Source organism: Lolium rigidum, chromosome 7 (genome assembly GCF_022539505.1).
Source record: "Lolium rigidum isolate FL_2022 chromosome 7, APGP_CSIRO_Lrig_0.1, whole genome shotgun sequence".
NCBI lineage: Eukaryota > Viridiplantae > Streptophyta > Magnoliopsida > Poales > Poaceae > Lolium > Lolium rigidum.
The window spans coordinates 255,055,020-255,069,463 of NC_061514.1; the positions used below are offsets into that span (position 1 = coordinate 255,055,020).

Below are 14,444 nucleotides of genomic sequence, written 5' to 3' on the forward strand. Positions count from 1 at the left end.
AAGATGCGTAGACGTACCCTGGTTGTGCCTAGATGGTCTATGGCGTCGATCATTGACGGAGACGGCGAGGAATTCGCCGATTCCGGCGATCTTCTGTAAGGGGAAAATCAAAAATTGGATTGATTCCGACGTCTCCTTGATGCGCGGCTCCACCCAGAGGTTCAACACGCCCATGCGCTTCTCCCCCGCTACTCTACGAGCGCTGGCATGGCTTCAGTTAGCCGCTTCTTCCTTGGCACCGGTGGTGTCTGGCAGACGAATGCGAGAGATAGGGATGGTCTGAGAGAGAATAGAGAGGTGGTGAAGAACAAGGATGGAACAGAGCTTCTCTGGCCACTTTTATAGCCCACGACGAGATCGGTTTCGTCATTTCACCACCGGCGACGGTCGGGATGGTCAGCGATGTCGGCGGTGTTTCTGAGCGTGAATCTTGGCGTTTCTAGGATAAGGATGATGGTGTGGAGGATAAGGGCGACTGCATGGTGGTAAACTCCTCCCTGGCGGTCAGCAACAACGGCGATGACGGTGCGATCGCCGTGTCGGCCTCGCAGAGGAGAACGAAGACGATGGTCTTCTGTTTTTTCTTCTTCTTATCGAATCGGTACAACGGTTTGGGTTGGCTTTGGTTATGGGCTGGGCTTCGTTGGTGGGCTGCTGCTTGGATTGCGGTTGCTACTGTAGTAGGCAGGTGAGCCCCCTTCTCTCTTCTTTTATTTTTCCATTTTTATTTTCTGTTTTGTATTTTCTATTTAAATCTGATTTGCATTTCCCTTTTGTTTTGCAGGATTTTAAATGTGTGAATTCCTTTGGAGTTTATAAAGATACTATTGTAAATATAAGAGCTTAAAAATATTTTATATGTGGTAATGACATCCTTGTTTATTAAATGTTAAGAGAGTTTGAAAATTGGCAGTTATATAGTCATAATTTCCAATATCAATTTAGGTTGGTCCAAACTATTTTTCAAGATGTTCTTCTAAATACTTATTAATAGTTAGGTTTATTACCATCCTATTTCAAGGTTATCACTAGTGTTATATGTTAATAACACCCTGAAATACTTATAATAGATACTTCTCTCATCATGGTTTGGATTATAAGGATAAGTGGTTGATATAAGTGGTTAGTCAGCACACATGGTTTTGATTATAGAATTTAGCACTAGGTTCATCTTATGTGTATAATTGGAGCATAAGGTTTAATTAGTGAACAATTCTAGGGTTCCAACTATATTCACCTAATGACACATGGGTTGGAACTTAATTGTGGTTTAGGTTTTAGTTGTGATCACCCAAGTGATGCACAAACTAAGGTTGAGATATAATTCTAGGTTGTAGATATGGGATGACACCATATTGCATTGGTTAGGGTTTAACCTCCCCTATCCATGCTAAGATGGTTACTTGCTTAATATTTTATGTGCTCCTCTAGATAATAAGGATCTGAGAATTGGTTCTATCTCATGTTAGTGGTTTTCTATTATTATCTTTAATCTACCATTGAAGTAACTAGGGTGGCTATGGTTCTTTTTATAGTTAACTTTGGTTATAAGGATGACTGGTTTCTCACCATATAAAGTATAGAGTTTAACTCTAAGGTTTTCTTATGTTCTTTAATTGAGGAATGAATGGAATATAGATGTGGTAGGATTCTACTTATGATCACCAAATGATTCACAAGTTAAGATTGAGGTATCAGCCTAGGGTGGCTTATTAGTGATCTTCCTATCATTTCATGTGGTGAATAATATTTACTTATCCTATAGGGTTTTAACTTATGGCTTATTCTTCTTTTTCTCCAAAGCATAATCATGGCATTATCATGAGCAACTTATTCTCAATGGCTTCTACTCTCAATTCTTAGAGTATATGATCATTACCCAATTTGTAATGATCAAAGGTTTGGCTTCCTAAAGTATCTCTCATGAACTAAGTTTCTCACTTCTAAAATCAAGTCTTGTCTTGATCAACTAGGGTATAGTACTTCTATTATAATTTCATGGATGGACATGGTTATGGTTGCCTCAATAGTTTTATATCCCAGGAGAATGCCTGAGATAATTACTTAGAGTTCTTTCCAAGATATGATGATATAATCATCTTGATAAATGGATAGTTATCTCCCTAAAGTTCAAGTGTTGCCTCAACTACTTGAGTGTAGCACCATAGCTTGAGCTCTCTTATATAGGAATGGATTATTCTAGGGTTTATGGTGTACTCCTAATATTTCATTAGGTATCTAGGCTAAGACTCCACTTGTCTAGCTTAGTTGGATTAGTCTTTTCCTTATTTCATCAACTCATGGATATGGTTTTATTCCATTTGGTAATTGGTTATCTCACCACTCCAAGATGAAATGGTTTATCTCCTAATCCTTTAGTTCATGGTTTGTCATTGCTTCTCTAATAAATAATATAGAACTCTCACTTCTCTAAGTTTGATGTTTCGGAATAGAGAAGAATGTGTCAAAAGGAACTAGGGAACATTTCTAGAGTTGTTCTTCTTGTCATGGTTCCAAGATTTAAGTGTAATGAATACCATGATGTTCATGGCAGGAACATGGATTAATTTAGGACATGGAAAAGATAAGTGCACCATGGTTTCTCCATTTATTGTTACTTGATTTCCAACTAAATGGATGTTCATATGTTATGGCAAGGAATACCATGTTATGATCCTTAATAAGATCAAGTAGTTTATCCTTGATTAATATGTTCTTGTGTTGGTTTTAATTCCATTTGATCTAACCCCTTAGATCAAATTATCTCTACCCAAAATAAGGTTTTAGCAAAGTCACATTGAGGTTTATAGCACTGGACTTGATGAGCTACTTCAATTCCACCAAGGTCAAGTGAAACTTCAGTTACTGTGACTGTTTTACTTTAACCTCAGATTTTCTATGCATGAATGCAATGCACACATTTGTTTCCTCTATTTTTGTAACCCCAAATACTGAAATATCACACTTCCCGCTCGGCCGCGAAAAATAGGAGTCATTTTATTAAGTCAAAAAATAGAGGGGGGGGGGGGGGATTCACAAAGAAGCCTAGCCCGGAAGCTTTGTTCATTCGCCAGCCTGGTAAGCCAAATGTCAAGTTCTGATTGCTCCCGGGTGTTTTTGAACCCGTATTACAACTATTTGTACCACTTGCCTCCATTTTGCAACTATTTGGGTGCATTTGCACGTTGAGGACAACTTCGTGTATGTCCCATGCAATTAGCTTTTTTAAAATTCGAAAGGAATTGGTATACACTTGCACGGAACACACGCCACTTTTTACCCACAGGCGAGTGTCTAGTGTCTAGAGACTCGGAAGAGGCACACGAAGACTGGCGTGCAGCCACAGGTCGCCCTTCCTCCGAGCGGTGATCCCGAGCGCCTCCGTCATGTCCAGCTCACGCGGGGCGGCGTCGCCAGGGAGCTCCCAGTCAAAATGGAACAGCAGGCTCGCGAGCGCGACCTCCATGATGGCGAGCCCGAGCGCTATGCCTGGGCACATCCTCCGGCCCGCACCGAACGGCACAAGCTCGAAGTCCGTCCCCCTAAAGTCCACTGCGCAGCTGACGGCCTCCTCGAACCTCTCCGGCTTGAACTCCTCGGCGTCCGCGCCCCAGCTCTCGACGTCTCGCCCGATCGCCCAAGCGTTGACGAGCACCATGGCGCCCACGGGCACGTCGTTGCCGAGGACGTCGCGGCAGGGCTCTTGGCACTCCCGCGGGAGGAGCAGCGGCACGGCCGGGTGCAGCCGGAGCGTCTCCTTGAGCACCAGCTGCAGGTACCGCATCTCCGGCAGCGCCTCCTCCCGGACGCGGCCCTCCCCGGCGAGGGCCCCGCGCACCTCGGCCTGCGCCCTGTGGAGCGCCCTCGGCTCCCGCATGAGCTCAGCCATTGCCCACTGGAGCGTCGTCGCGGAGGTCTCGCTCCCGGCCCCAAACAGGTCCTGCAAAGAATGAATTTCATCGAACACGTACGTAAGTTCCCAGAGGTTTTTGTTACTTCGATTTCTGTCCATATATGGAGGTCTTACGGTGATCACGGCGCGGATGGTTCCTATATCGAGAGGAACGTGGTGCCCGCCGTACGTCTGGATCCTCAGCAGCACGTCCAAGAGGTCTTCTTCGTCGTCGCCGGCGCCGGCAGCGGACTTCCTCCTTGCGCGGTGCTCCTCGATGACGCCGTTCATGAGCCGGCTCATCTTGACACCGTGCAGCTCCGCGCGCCGCGCCGCACCGCTGAACGCGCGCGCGAGGCGCGAGGACGGGAACAGGTCGGCGAGGCTGAACCCGGCGGCCACCTTGACGCCCTCGTCAAGGCACTCCAGGAAAGCGTCGCGGTTCCCGATCCGGTCGCCCACCACGGCTCGCACCACCGCGTCGGTGACGTAGGTGGCTAGGAGAGCGCTGACGTTTACCGGCGCTGACGACGACGCCGCCGACGCGACGGAGGCGACGAGGCTGGCGGCCTCTGCCTCGCGGGAGCCGCGGAGGGACCGGACCCGCCGTGCGCCGAGCAGCTCGGTGACGCAGAGCTTTCGGAGCTGGCGCCAGTGCTCGCCCTGCGGCGCGAACGCCACGCCGACGCCGTCCCTGGTGAGCGCTCGGATGGTGGCAGTCCGCGGCCGAGTGGCTAGCGCGGCGTCGTGGGTCCTCATCACCTCCCTCGCCGCGGCCGCCGAGGACGCGACGACTACTTTCAGCTCACCGAGGTGGAGCAGCATGAGCGGGGCGCCGTGGCGGCGGGCGAGGTCCCGCATCGCGCGGTGGGGGAGCGCGCCGACGAGGTGGTGCAGGCTGCCGATGACAGGCAGCCGCCATGGTCCTGGGGGCAGGTTAGTCTCGCCGCCGCCGTGCCTGCGCGGCCTGAGCTTGGCGAGGAGAAGCGGGAGCACGACGATGGCGGCCAAGAGAAGGTAATGATGGTAGCTGTACTCGACATCTTGCGCCATGGGTGGCCGGTGGGAATGCATCTTGCTCAGCTTGCCTTAGGCTGGTGCCAACGCACCGCCCGCCTCCCGCCCCGCCACGTCAGCTTTTGGCCCACTCTCACTCCACTCTCACCCCACTTTCACCACACGGTCGCCAACGCGCGGTATAGTGCCAGCTTTAGTTCTCTCTCCTCCACGTCAGCTTTTCTCTCTCTTCAACATGAGCATATCTTTGTTTACGTTACAACAATATAAATAATGCAAGGAAATTATTTTATTGAACTAAAATTGTTACCGATTACATCATAACAAAAATTACATAAAAATCTGAAAAAATTACATAATCTAGGAATTAGCCCACACATGCTCCATCAAATCATGCTGGAGCTGTGTATACATCGGTGACTCCCTCATTTCGGTGTCCATCTGAATCCTGGCTGCTAGGCTTGGTGGTGCATGCTGGTGTATTGCAGGGCCGACATTTGAAGCAAGCTGTCTCATAGATGTTGTCCAAATTTTGTCCACGCTCATCGTCAATGATCATGTTGTGCAGAATGACACATGCACGCATGATCAATCCAAGAGTACGCCTGGAGTAGGAGCGTCCCGGAACTGCTATAATGTTGAACCTAGACTTCAACACTCCAAAGGCACACTCGATATCTTTGCGATGCGCTGACTGAGCAGAAGTGAACACTCGCTGCTTTTCATTTTGTGGAAGAGTAACACCTTTCATGAACACCGGCCAGGAGGGGTAGATGCCGTCGGCAAGGTAGTAACCATAGTTGTACTCGTGTCCATTCACCGTGAAGTTCACTACGGGTGCTTCTCCCCTAAGCACATCAGTGAACAACGGCGACCGGTTCGGTACATTGAGGTCGTTGTTGGACCCGGCCACTCCAAAAAAGGCATGCCGGATCCAACGATCATACGACGCAACGGCTTCTAAGATTATGGTAGGGTGTTTGATGTCTCCCCTTGTGAATTGGCCGACGCATGAGCCACCGGGCGGTTCCTCCACTGCCAATGCATGCAATCGATGCTCCCTAACATGCCCGGAAAGCCACGCTCCTCGGCTTTCGCTAACAACCGCCGAGTATCCTCCACGGTTGGGCGACGGCAAAACGTCTCCCCGTAACAATCAATGATGCCTTCACAGAATCTATCTAGACAATCCGATGAAGTTTGTCTAGCTAACTTAAGCCACTCATCTATTGTATCCGCACCGGCTCCATAAGCTAAGCGACGCAAAGCCGCGATACACTTTTGCAGGGGAGAGAAACCAGCACGGTTGAGAGCATCATCTCTTTGGGTGAAATACGGAGAGTATTCACCCAATCTAGCCACAATGGTCAGGAAGAGGGATCGTCTCATCCGATACCTTCGCCGAAAGTAGCTCGGAGGATAGTTGCAGTCGTCGGCGAAGTAGTCCTCGAAGAGCCGATCGTGGGCACCCACACGATCACGCCTGATGAACTGTCGGCGGCGCCGACGTCTTGGCACCACCTCCTCGGCTTGCATCTCCTCCTCATACTCCTGCCGGAATGCGGCGATGAAATCACCCTCCACTCCGTCGCTCGAACTCGCTGCTGGATGAAGACATGGTGTAGAGTGGAGTGGAAATGGAGAGTGGAGATGTGGAATGGCTGAAAACATATGGGGGTATTTATAGGGTTTTTGAATCAGCAACGGCTAGGCGACGTGGACCAATCGCGTCGCGGCACGTCAGCTAGCCGTTGGGCACTGCCGCCCCACTCCCGCCCCGCTCCCGCCCACTCTCGCCCGCATCCAGCCCGCCTCCCGCCCGCCTAGCGCCCCCTCTCGCCCGCCCTACCGCCCGCCTGCCTCCCGCCCAACCCCGCCATCGCGCCGCCCCGCCTCCCGCCCCTCTCCCGCCTCCCTCCCGCCGCCAACGCGGGCGCCGGCCCGGGCGGGAGCGGGCGCTACCGCCGGGCGCCCCGCCGGCGCCCCTCCCTCCCGTCCCGCTCGCCTCCGGCCCCGCCTCCCGCCCCGCCCCGGGCGGTAGCGCCCCGGCTACCGCCCGCGTTGGCACCAGCCTAAGAACAGCTCGGATCGATGGTCACATGGCGTCAGTTGACCTGCTAGTGCTAGCCAAATCACTTGGACGCCAAGCGATCCTTCCGATGAATTAAGAACACGCAGCAACTTCACGCGTCCAGCTTCGAGCACCACTAGCGTGCATATACGTGTCTTTCACGATGAAAGTCGCTCTCTCAAGCAGTGGCGGACCTTGCAGAAAATCTTTGGGGGGCAAAGCTACAAAATAACATGAAAATTTTCTTTGAAACACTAAACTGTACGAACAGCGAGAAGTTAGAATCAACTGTATTTTCAGAAACTCATATAACTAGATTGATTTGTCCACAAAATACAATTCTAGCAGCAATATATGCTTAAACTACCATGATTCTCCAAAAGAACTACAAGCTACACAGCTACAGATCAGCTCTTCGCCTCTTTGTACCCGTGAAATGCTCAAGAACATCCTCGTAGCTGTACTTTTCTGCAATTTCCTTCTCTATATTGACTAGCAAACTATTGGCGAGAAAATCGTCCTCCATCTTATTGCGTAGTCTTGTCTTAACAATCTCTTTGATTAGCAGGATATTGGCAAATCTGTGGACGCAAGGCTGGATCCCGCTGCAAAGATTTAATACCACAGAATATGACACCATTTGTTTGAGTTTGATGCACCTGTTCTTCATGACTTTGTTGTTCAAATTCGAGCAACAACAGAGGGGTTTGGACATGAACATTGGGTTCTTCAGGAGGAACAACTAGTTCATTTGCTTCACATTCATCTCTCTTTTTTCTGAAAAATGAATCAATGGGTTTTGCCTTGCCCATCACTACTTCCTACCTACACAGAGAAACAACAAAATCTGAACTATCAATTTCAATTTCTAAAACACTCCATGACCTAGCTGAAATCTTCCCAAATTTAAGATTGAATAATCAGAACTAAAAAATCAGCAAGTAATTACCATCAATCAGGGACAGGGAGAGCGGGAATGGAGAGGTTCGCCTCGCCGCCGTCGCCTGTGGGCGGTGGTCGGTCGGCGGCCGGTGGAGGGGGAGCAGTGGGCGCTGGAGATGGAGCTCTGCGAGCAGGGCCGCTGGAGGCGGATCTGGGGGCTCTGGAGGCGGAGCCGGGGGCGCTCTGCGAGCGGGGGTGCTGGCTTTTGCGGAGGTGGAGCTCAGCGAGGAGGAGATGGAGGCGGAGCTCGATTGGCTTGGTCGCTGTGCGTGCGAGACAGAGAGAGAACCAGCATCGAGGGAAACAGAGGAGTCGGTCGCGTTCTGGGGACAATGCAGACTTCTCTTTTCTGTTTAACGTAAGCTAAGTTATGGCCTTCTGGGAAAGGAAAAAGGCCAAGGCCTTGTGTGGGCTGGAAATAGTACTAGGTAGTGGAAAATTCAGTATTTTGCTGGGGGGGCGAGAGCCCAATTCGCCCCCATTAAGGTCCGCCTGTGCTCTCAAGGTTATTTTCTCTTCTTTTGTTTCAGGCAAGAGAGAGATTCATTGATAAATGGTTAATTGATTACAATCTCGGTGGAGCTATGCTAAAAAAAATACAGTTATGCGCTGCAAAGCTCCAAACCACGGAATACTACTGTACTGTACTTCGTTGCTAAGAGCATACACCTATCGTCTGTAGCACCTCGCCATGTCAGCTGTAGACGGCAGTATAGACATCAGGTACAACGGGCGTATATTTTTCATTATCTAAAGAAGGAACTGCCTACTGGCTACTGCAGTTAGAGAAATCTATGAACTAAATTCAATAGTAAACACCCTGCTGCATGTACCATCAGATTCATCGACTCAATAAACTCAATGAAAGATCGCTCTGTCACGGCAGCGTACAACGTAGAAAAGGGTGTCGACTCTTATAGACGGCTTATGGTGGACTACTGTACGTGCTCTAACTCAGCTTAAGTTTCAGTTTCTTCAATGAAACTGGAAGCCCGTTGGGCTCCTCATCTCTACAAAAAAGTAAGCTTAAGAGTGAGTTACACCGTGTCACATTACACTCTCCTAAAACGTGACCGAGCAAAGATGAAACTGACAAAACCAGCTTCCTTGAGAAAATCAGATATCATAGGTCGTTTTGTGTAGGCTCTTGGCATATATAATGGGCGATTTGAATTTAATTCTAGATGAGGATAAAAATATCAGAAGCTTAAACAGAAATATAATGGGAAAAATTCAAAGGTAGACATGCTAAGTTTTTTCTTCTTCTTGAAACGAGGGCAAAAGCTTGGAGGTGGACCTTGCTTGCTTTTGAAGACCCGTGTATTTCTTTCATTCTAAATCTCTCAAGACATAAGAAGTGTTATGGAGGTCAAATATTTGTGTTTCGTCGTGATCTCTCACCAAGTGTGGATCGAGAGTGTGGGCCAAGCATTAAGGTCGATGAAGTGGACACCAAGGCAATCCTTGATGAGATCCCAAAGCCTAATGGTGAAATGGGAATTGTCTAAGAGGTGATTCACCGACTTTGTGAGTCGCTTGCAAAGTGGGCAAACACCACAATTTGGCCACCGCCTCTTCTCCAAGCGATCTTCGGTCCAAAGTCTATTTCGTATGGCATGCCACGCAAAGAACTTAACCTTTGGAGGGGCCCAAATCTTCCAAAACGATGAGCTAGTGGGAGATGAAGTTGCACCAAGGAATTGAGCCTTATAAGAGGACTTAGAAGAATATTGTCCATCTTCGGTGAGGTTCCAAGAGATCTCATGTAGAACATCATCAATAAGGCTGGTGCCCCTAAGTTGCACCCAAAGAGTACTGTGTTGATGAATGTGCTCCATAGAGAGGTATGCGGTCATGTTAATCTTTGATATCCATCCTCCACCAGAGAGGGCCTTTTTCACATTCCACTTTTCTCTCTTGTAAATTTTGTAGACGAGGGGGATATATTTAGGTTTAGCACCATGCAACCAAGGAGCCTCCCAAAAGGGATTTTTTCACCATTATCAAAAGTGATTATTGTGACAACGTAAAATATGTCCATGTCCATCTCGTTGCAAGAGTTGCCCAATCTCACCCAAACATTCTCCAGGTCTTTCCGCTCTAGCCAAGAACATCTCTACCGAAGGGCTTTTGCAAAAAACTTAGTGTTGAGGACACCGAGGCCACCAAGATTTTTCACTCTAGACACCCGGTCCCAATTAACTTTGCATTGGCCCCCGGAAACCTTGTCGTTGTGTGGCCATAAGCAAGCACACTCAATTTTATTCATGTTATGTGTAGTGTTGGGGAACCACGAGAGGGGTCAAGGGGTATATGGATTAGGATGCAAACTTAACAAGAGCGGTGCATCCCGCCGTTGTGATGAACTTTCCATTACAAGTTGGATTATTTCCCGACATTTTATCCTCAAGGTATTGGAAATCTTCTCACCAAGGCACATGTTGGACTTTGCCTAATATAGGCCTAGGCGCCTAGGCCTTTTTATTTAGTCTAGAGTTCCTAAAAATCCCAGCCATTCTAGCGGGGAACAAAAGTTTAGTCCCACCTTGTTAGTTTAGAGAGAGTTGGACCTCCTAATAAGAAGGATGCTCCACTTGTGGTATGAGCATGAGAAGAGATCTCCTACACCCGCGCTCCTGCTCCTCCTCCTTCGCCACCCACCTCACCTCGTCACGACGCGCACGCGTCGTTTACAGGAATGCCTCGTGCAAAGACTTCTCTCCTTTTTACCACACATGAATGATTGCAGAAGATGAAGCGTGTTGCTGTAGTGGACGGAAACTGCTGCATGTTCAGCATGCTCGCCTCTTTGTCATGAGAGAGGAGGGAGGAGCTCTTTCCTTACTTGACTAATCATTCCACATGTCTTGACACGGTTACTTTTCCCCCGCTAGAATGGCTGGGGTCGGGAGGGTTTGCGCCAGGCTGGAACCCCCACGGGCTTAACCTAACGCTTGAATTATGCACGACAGGAATTAATCCCGGGCCAGGCAAACCCACGGGGGTTGAGGGGTAGGTTGCGATCCCGGCCACGGAGGAGCTAACCGAACAAGGCCGAAGGGAGGGGTTCGGGTGGATCCTGGGATCTCCATATCCGACACTGCATGACAGCTCGAGTACGCCGCGACGGGCAGTAGCCGCTTGTACGTTTTCAACAATGAAAACTGCGCCATAAAAGTGTCCAAGCTTGAGGCATGGGAGCTAGCGACGGCTGCCGTGAACGGCAGAGCCGGCAGTTTGCTTGCATCCGTCGTCGAGGCACCCAACCGTAAAGTGGCCTTGTAGCCTTGTAGGAGGTGCCCGGGATGGTGGCTGCTCAAATACGCGATCTGTTGTTGATTTCTGCTTGTTTGTGGTGTTATGAGTTTCAGATGGAAATCCCAGGGTGATTAATGGTTTCTTTCGTGATAAAAGTATTTTGCGGGTATTCAACTTTGGGTTCGATGAATACATCCGATTGCCATTTGTAGATCCAGGGGCGGAAGTACGTGGAAGCTATACACGAGTACCATTCCCCGCAAAAAAAAAATACACGAGTACCATTATACTACTTCTCAAAATTTAAATTTACATGGTATGATTTTTTTTTAGAAATGTCCTCAAGATATGTGTTTACAATCACTAGAATTTCCAGAACCAAATTTGAAATATACACGGAGAAAAGAAAAGACTAACCCATATGTAAAACAGTGCCATGTGTGCTTTTTTCTTTTTATGACACTATTTATGCTAGATTTGTCTCTTTTGTTGGGCTCCTTGTATTTCGAATTTGGTTCTAAAGATTTTTAGGGATTGTAAACACACACATTGTAAGCACTAAAATTAATTTTAAAATATTTTTAGAAACTTTAAATTGGAATTTCAAGGAGTTGTATCATGATATCATGTGGATCATATGATACTTTCATGTGTGTGTGTGTGGTGGGGGGGTGTGCAAGATTTTTACTCAGAAACCACGCGTATTAGTCCCAAAAGCTACTCCAAGACCGGCAACTGATGTCGTACCTGACGGCGCTTCAACTATGGCCAAGAAGAGACATGTGCTCTCCGGGGCTAGGACAATGAGTTTGACCCCCAGCTCGAGTACATCGCGAGGGGCTAGGCTCGCGTCCAACCGGTGCAAAAGATCTGGCTAGACAGCGACGAGAGCCAGCTATTGTAGTGTTCGATTGAGGAACACATATTGCAGGGGAGGGGGGCATGGCCCCCCTATGCAAGATTTTTACTCAGAAACCACGCGTATTGGTCCCAAAAGCTACTCCAAGACCGGCAACGATTGTCGTACGTGACAGTGTTTCGACTATGGCCAAGAAGCCACTCGTGCTCTGGGGCTGGGACAATGACTCCGACCCCAGCTCAAGTACGTCGCGAGGGGCTAGGCCAGCGTCCAGTCTGGCTAGACAATGTTATGGGCTTATTAACTACACAAATGAGTCTAGATCAAATTGGTCTAAGAAAATCTTTTTCTCTGAAGGATCACTGTGTTTACATTAAACGTCTGGAAAGTTCAGAGCTAATCAAGATACAATAATAGCCGATGGAACACCAAGCTAGGTCTTACAATACTTATTATTGCAGTTGTCCTTTGCTAACAAATGTGCAGCCTCGTTCGTTGTACAACGCACCGTACGCACAACGCTCCTAAGAATGGATCTGATCTCCTCTACAAGGGGTCCGTGCACCGAACGATCCACATCGTATCTCAACAGATTCGAACATGCATCCTTACAATCAGTCTCCAGAACCAACCAATTCATCTGCACCTCCTTGGTTAACATTACTGCACGGCGGCAGGCTAACAACTTCACTCATTCAGCATGGAGAACCTGGGAAAAAATGGCCAGCTCCAGGAATGAAACCTCCATAAAGATTGAGTACGATCACCCTAGCCCCTCATTTACCATCAGGCAGGTGGTAGGCACCGTTAGCATTGCATTTACATCATCCTTCTCCTGGGACGCGCCATCGCTCCATCAGAGAGGTACACTTTGAAAGTGGTGGTTTGTGAATAGTGTTCCACTCTTCAAGCGCAACTAAACTCCGTCGAGCCACCCTTCTAGGATTCTTCGATGTGAGCAGCTTCAACCAGATGTGGTACAGTTGCATCAACATTGTAGCCGTCTTCTGCTCTGGTTGCTTACCCAACCAGTCCAGCATCCACCAAAGCAACTCGTTGTTACTGCGTATCCGCTCCGGCAGACAATCTAGCTCTCCAGTGAGGGAGTGGACTTCCTTCCACGCCATGACAGCGAAAGGGCAAGACCAGAACCGGTGTATCAGGTCCTCCTCTGTTCTGCAAGCTACACACTTCACTTCCTCCTTGATGTGTCTTCTTTGAAGCTCTGTCCCAACCGCCAGACCATTTTTCAAAAACCTCCAGGCATGAACTTTAGCCTTCCCCAGTACTGGAGTTGCCCACTGTAGAACGATAGAGAGGGAGAGAGATTGACGGAATATGTTGGATGTTGTATTGAGCCTCTCGGGCGAGTATATGTAGTGGTACAGACTTGGAGGCTAAGATAGCTCTCCTAGAGATATGGTAGGTAGAGATTACAAATCCTAGACTACCTAATATACTTATACATATCTCTAGCACTCCCCCGCAGTCATAGCGGTAGTGACGTGAACAACAGTAACTTCGTGGACGGTCAAACTGGAGAGAACCGAAGGTAGGAACCAACAGGCTGACACTCCCCGCAGTCGTAGCGGGAGCATCGTGGACAATGTCGCGTCGTGGATGCTTGGACTGTAGAAGAAGCCGGGGTGCTCATGCGTGGTGATAGCCCTTTGTGCCGATTTCAAGGTAGCCGAGGGCGTGGGTGCTGCAACCTTGGGCGGGGTAGCCGCGCGAGGAGATGCCATGGTCGATGTCGTGGTCGGGTGCCGGTGTCGAGGTAGCCGCACATGAAGCCGCAAGCGCATAGAGCGCGAGGAGAGTAACGGAGACGCGTCGGGCAATCGTCGAAGAGGGGTGTCGATGCCGACTCGATGCAGTCTGAACCGTCGAGGACGAGGTGCGGCCCTATTTTTTGCTAGAACCAGGCGCGCGTCGGGGATGAAGGCATACTTCGGTTTTGCCAGAACCGAGTACTGATACGTCTCCAACGTATCTATAATTTCTGATGTTCCATGCTAGTTTTATGACAATACCTACATGTTTTGCTCACACTTTATAATGTTTTTATGCATTTTCCTGAACTAACCTATTAACAAGATGCCGAAGTGCAGTTCCTGTTTTCTGTTGTTTTTGGTTCCAGAAAGGCTGTTCGGGCAATATTCTCGGAATTCGACGAAACAAAAGCCAAACATCCTATTTCACCGAGAAGGACCAGAACACCGAAGGGGAGTCGGAGAGGAGGCCTGATACGTCCATTTTGCATCACTATTTTATATCATAATTTACTGTTATTCATTGATATATTTCATATTTAGAGATGATACTTATGTTATTTCACCTATTTTGCATGTTTCATGATTATTGGAGAATCACTTACCGGAGTCGGGATTCTACTGGAAAAAGCA

The 14,444-nt window shown here is 48.5% G+C and overlaps 1 protein-coding gene across 1 annotated transcript; it reads right to left on the minus strand.

Annotated features, from left to right (window-relative positions):
- Window positions 1-3,301: 3,301 nt before the first annotated feature.
- On the minus strand, window positions 3,302-4,945 carry LOC124679363 (desmethyl-deoxy-podophyllotoxin synthase-like). The gene is made up of 2 exons (XM_047215134.1): window positions 4,028-4,945; window positions 3,302-3,940 (listed from the first exon to the last, which is right to left on the minus strand). The coding sequence occupies exons 1-2, from the start codon at window positions 4,943-4,945 to the stop codon at window positions 3,302-3,304; spliced, it is 1,557 nt and encodes a 518-aa protein (XP_047071090.1).
- Window positions 4,946-14,444: the final 9,499 nt, after the last annotated feature.

Bases quoted from the DNA above. Each gene is read 5' to 3' on its own strand.
- LOC124679363 (XM_047215134.1), bottom strand. From the start codon at position 4,945: ATGGCGCAAGATGTCGAGTACAGCTACCATCATTACCTTCTCTTGGCC. The intron at 3,941-4,027 runs GTAAGACCTCCA...CATTCTTTGCAG, and splicing joins CCATCCGCGCCGTGATCACC to GACCTGTTTGGGGCCGGGAG.